Source organism: Acanthisitta chloris, unplaced genomic scaffold (assembly GCF_000695815.1).
Source record: "Acanthisitta chloris isolate BGI_N310 unplaced genomic scaffold, ASM69581v1 scaffold7500, whole genome shotgun sequence".
In the NCBI taxonomy this organism is placed as follows: Eukaryota; Metazoa; Chordata; class Aves; order Passeriformes; family Acanthisittidae; genus Acanthisitta; species Acanthisitta chloris.
In genome coordinates, this window is record NW_008653275.1 from 24216 (window position 1) to 28554 (window position 4339).

Consider the following 4339-nt stretch of genomic DNA (forward strand, 5'->3'; position numbering starts at 1 on the left):
AGCTTTGAAATGGAGGGCAGCATTAAAGAAAAGCAGGAGCATGTCAGGAGCCACTGGAGGGTCTGCATTCTGCTTCCTCACATCTGCCCTCGGCTGCTGTTTGACAGTGTGTTTGGTTGGGAACACATTTGGAACAATCTGGAATGTTTGTGACGTAAATAATCCTTGCTAAGCATCTTACCAGGTTTATATGTCTTATCCTGGTGCTCCCCTGCCCTCCTTTCTTCCTCACTCCTGTTCTTTTCTCCTTTTTTTTGTTCTTATCTACCTATTACATTTTTTTGCTGTTTCCAGCTCCAGAGTAATTATTACACTGTGTTTATATACTGTCAGGCACAGGAAATTTTGTTCTGTTTGAGGTTTAGAGGTGCTGAGGTGAGTGTGCAGACCAGATTTGTTAAATCTTTATAGTAAGGAATTGAAAATTGAGGTGAGATAACAAATAGTGTCTCTGCTTTGTCCTTTTTGTTGTTGTGTCCATTCTATTTATTTGTAATCTTTTTTATAGGGTGAACTAAATGTCTGATGAGGAGTGTGTGTAGGATCCATCAGAAATGCTGAGGATTGCCTGTCCTATGTGACCTGAGAGGCTTAGGATGGATGGATTTACAGGGTGGTTTATGGGAGATGATGGAAAATCCCATTTTGTAATTCCAGGTCACTGATGCAGACTCACTTTGAAGCTTAACAAAACCACGTTATCTTATTACACCTCCAGATCATAGGCACAGAGCCTTGTTGCCTTCCCATTGATACCCAGAAGATGTCTGGGAAGCTGAGGTGTCACGTATTATTCAGTCCCCATGATGGCAATTGTTTTACTAGTTGTGGTTAATAACAACAGTCAGTTGAATTTCCTGGAGTGACACTATTGTAATGCAGCATCATAACTCCAATGTGCTGGTTTTGCCTTGCTCTGGAAGGGCTGATAAGCAAACACAGCCCTGTGGCTTTTGTTTTCCAGGTTTTCTCCTGAAAACACAGACCTCCTCACAGCCCTGGGGTTACTGTACTTGCAGGTACTGAAGGCTGTTAGCTATTACATAAACTTAATTATTTTCAAGATAACCATGCTGGTTTTTAAATAGAGTTAACTTGTCTCCACCTTCCCATGACTTGCACATGTTTCTCTCAAGACTGAATTTAACAGGACAGAGCTTGTTTTTCTATATCTTCTTGTTGCTGCTAAAAGCAAGATGATTCCCTGGACCAGAGCCAGAGCAGGAATTCTGTTTTGGCAACTGCCCTAATTCTGTTATAAATCCTCCAAGTATAACAAAACATGACTAGTCATTACCTTGTTTCTGGAGCAGGAGTCTAGCAAGTTATCCTAGAAAAGCAGCCATGAAATTGTGAGTGTTAATGCACCATAGAGGAAAATCAGAATCGATTTAAATAACAAAGCTGTGCTTATCACTTGGCCCTGTGACATATATGGGAAAGGCTGCTGCATTATTCCAGAAGTAAGCTTCCCAAAGAGTGAACAAGCAAAGAACAATAGGCAGTACTGCCTGAAAGGAGGAGGAGGCCACAGAGGTGCTCTGGGGGCTGGAGTCTCTCTGCTCTGGAGCCAGGCTGGGAGAGCTGGGGGTGTCCAGCAGAAGAGAAAGCTCCAGGGACACCTCTGAGCCCCTTCCAGTGCCTAAAGGGGCTCCAAGAGAGCTGGAGAGGGACTTTGGAGGCCTGGAGTGACAGGACAAGGGTCAATGGCTTTCCACTGCCAGAGGACAGGGATGGATGGGATATTGGGAAGGAATTCTTCCCTGTGAGGGTGCTGAGGCACTGGCACATGTTGCCCAGAGAAGCTGTGGCTGCCCCGTCCATGGAAGTGTTCCAGGCCAGTTTGCATGGGACTTGGAGCAACCTGGGCTAGTGGAAGGTGTCCCTGCCCATGGCAGGGGGTGGAACTGGATGAGCTTTAGATGAACTCAGTTGAAAACAGAACATTAGAATGTTCCCAGCCAGGGCTGGTTTGGAAGGGACTTTAAAGCTCGTCTGGTTCCAGTCCATAGGACTGCAGTGATTCTAAGCAGTCATGTGCTCACATACAGCCACAGTCATGCCCACTCACACTTGCAGTCCCTGAGAAGACAAGAGAAGGCTTTCTCACCTGGAAAGAAGAGTGTCCTGGGGAGTGAAGAGGTTGTGGTGAAGGAATTGATGTGCAGAGTGGCAATTTGTGGCCTCTTTTCTGGGATGGAGGAGCAGAGGACTATCAACCCAGAGCTCACTCCTGTATAGAAAAGTCCAAGCACAAACTATATGGAAACCTTTGGGTCAGAACAGTGAATCCAGCCCAGCAAAAAAAAATTTTTACATCTGTTTTGTAAATTATCAAACAGAAAGAAACATGTGTGTGTAATGGGAGCACTGCAAAATTCACTTTTCTGAATATATAACCGAACCAGAAAGTTTAGTGGCAAACCCAGTATGTGTTATTCTTCCTAACCCCCCCTTATTCCTGAATTTCTGATGCTTATTTCCTTCTTTTCCCAGACTGGGGATTACCAGAAGGCTTTTGAACACCTTGGAAATGCTCTCACATATGACCCAGGCAACTACAAGGTATTGTGAGGAGTGGAAAGAAACCAGCTGAATCATGACATGGGACACTCCTAAAGCTAGTTCCAGTATCAGAGCTTTGCCATCTCTGTCCAGGACTTGGAGAGGCTGGAAAGCATCATGCCCAGAAAGATTTTTCCAAAACACATTTCTGGGATCTTTCTCTGGGTAGAGAGTTGAATGTGTGTGGAGATGGGGAAAGGGAAGGAGGCAGAATATGGGATGTTAAATTGATGCCCTTGGTTTTTAATCTAAAGTTGTACCAAAACCAGGTAGAATTTACTTTGGAAGGAAAGTCTTCTGGACATTGTTTCAAAATCCCAAGAGCTGTGCTGGGTCCCTGTGACTCTTTAGCACAGAGCACAGATTCAGGTGATACTGTGGTATATTATTCTCTCATCTGTTAATGACCCTGACTGTGTTTCCAGCTGCTGTATACAAATGTGACTTTTCCTTGGCTCTGGCCTGGAAAGCTGAGCTTGGCATCTAGGTTTCATTCCTGATTGTGGAACTGCTTCCCTTTTTAGGGTTGTTACTTCGTTTCTCTGCTTTTTTCCCCTGTTAGTGATGCAGAGTATTGAAATGTGTGGCTGACAAACATGAGTTATTGTGAAAACACCTTTACACTTAGAAATTTTACTTGTCACTGTGAAATCTTATAGAGGACTTAACTAGTGTGGTTTAAATATAGTGTGTTATACACACTTCCTTTTTTTCCCCCATGCATATTCCCATTAATTTGCAGTATCAGCCAGTCAGTGTGAACTAGGAGAGCTTTGCTGCATATGTCTTGCTTGAGTGTGTTTTACTCCTAACTTAACTTGCACCAGAACTATTTCTATCTGTGCTTGGTGGTAAAAGAATCTATTAGTGCACAAACTCAGACACTCCGACTCTAAGATACTTCTGTCACTCCAAAAAATGCCTTAAACAATTACCATGGTAAAATATTTATAGAATCACAGAATGGTTTGGGTTGGAAGGACCTTAAAGCTCATCCAGTTCCAACCCTCTTTCATAGACAAGGATACCTTCCACTAGCCCAGGCTGCTTCTCCAAGCCCTGTCCAGCCTTGCCTGGAACACTTCCAGGGATGGGGCAGCTACAGCTTCTCTGAGCAAACTGTCTGATTTCTGGGACAGTTATGGTCAAGTTAGTACACGAAGAGGCAGTCTCAAGTCCCTTCTTCACTCTGCTCTGTGGTGGGAGATTTTAGAGTCCCCATCTTCTCCCCAGTGTTGGTCTTGGCAGCCCCTAGAAGAAAACACCTGAAGAAGTTATGTGGTTGCTCTTGAGATGGTTTTGGTTTAATAATTTTTCCCTCTGTGTTCTTGATGTGTTTGGGAAATGGGGGTCACTCTTGTCTCAGTGGGTCACTCTTGTCTCCTCCCCAAGGCCACCTTGGCTGCTGGCAGCATGATGCAGACCCATGGGGATTTCGATGTTGCCCTCTCCAAGTACAAGGTGGTAGCCAGCTCTGTGCCCGAGAGTCCCCCACTGTGGAACAACATTGGGATGTGCTTCTTTGGGAAGAAGAAATACGTAGCAGTAAGTAGCTGATTTCCTTTCTTTTTCCATCTGTAACTAACTTCATGCAAGCATGATATTCCTGTCATGGCAGAGGCAGGAGGTGTGTTCTGGGTGGGTTCTGTTACAGCACTTCTATCCCCTGTTTTGCAGGCTATCAGCTGCCTGAAGAGGGCAAACTACCTGGCTCCCTTTGACTGGAAGATTTTGTACAATCTGGGGCTGGTCCACCTCACCATGCAGCAGTATG

General features: G+C 44.6%; 1 protein-coding gene across 1 annotated transcript in view; it reads left to right on the top strand.

Annotated features, from left to right (window-relative positions):
• BBS4 (Bardet-Biedl syndrome 4) overlaps window positions 1-4339 on the top strand; it is a gene marked incomplete at its 5' end in the record, with an annotated part of 18682 nt that overhangs the window by 8614 nt on the left and 5729 nt on the right. The window contains 4 exons of the mRNA XM_009080227.1: window positions 965-1019; window positions 2497-2565; window positions 3958-4110; window positions 4243-4339. The exon at window positions 4243-4339 is cut by the window's right edge and continues 81 nt beyond it. Coding sequence (XP_009078475.1) covers window positions 965-1019; window positions 2497-2565; window positions 3958-4110; window positions 4243-4339 — 374 coding nt within the window. The remainder of the gene's footprint in view (window positions 1-964; window positions 1020-2496; window positions 2566-3957; window positions 4111-4242) is intronic.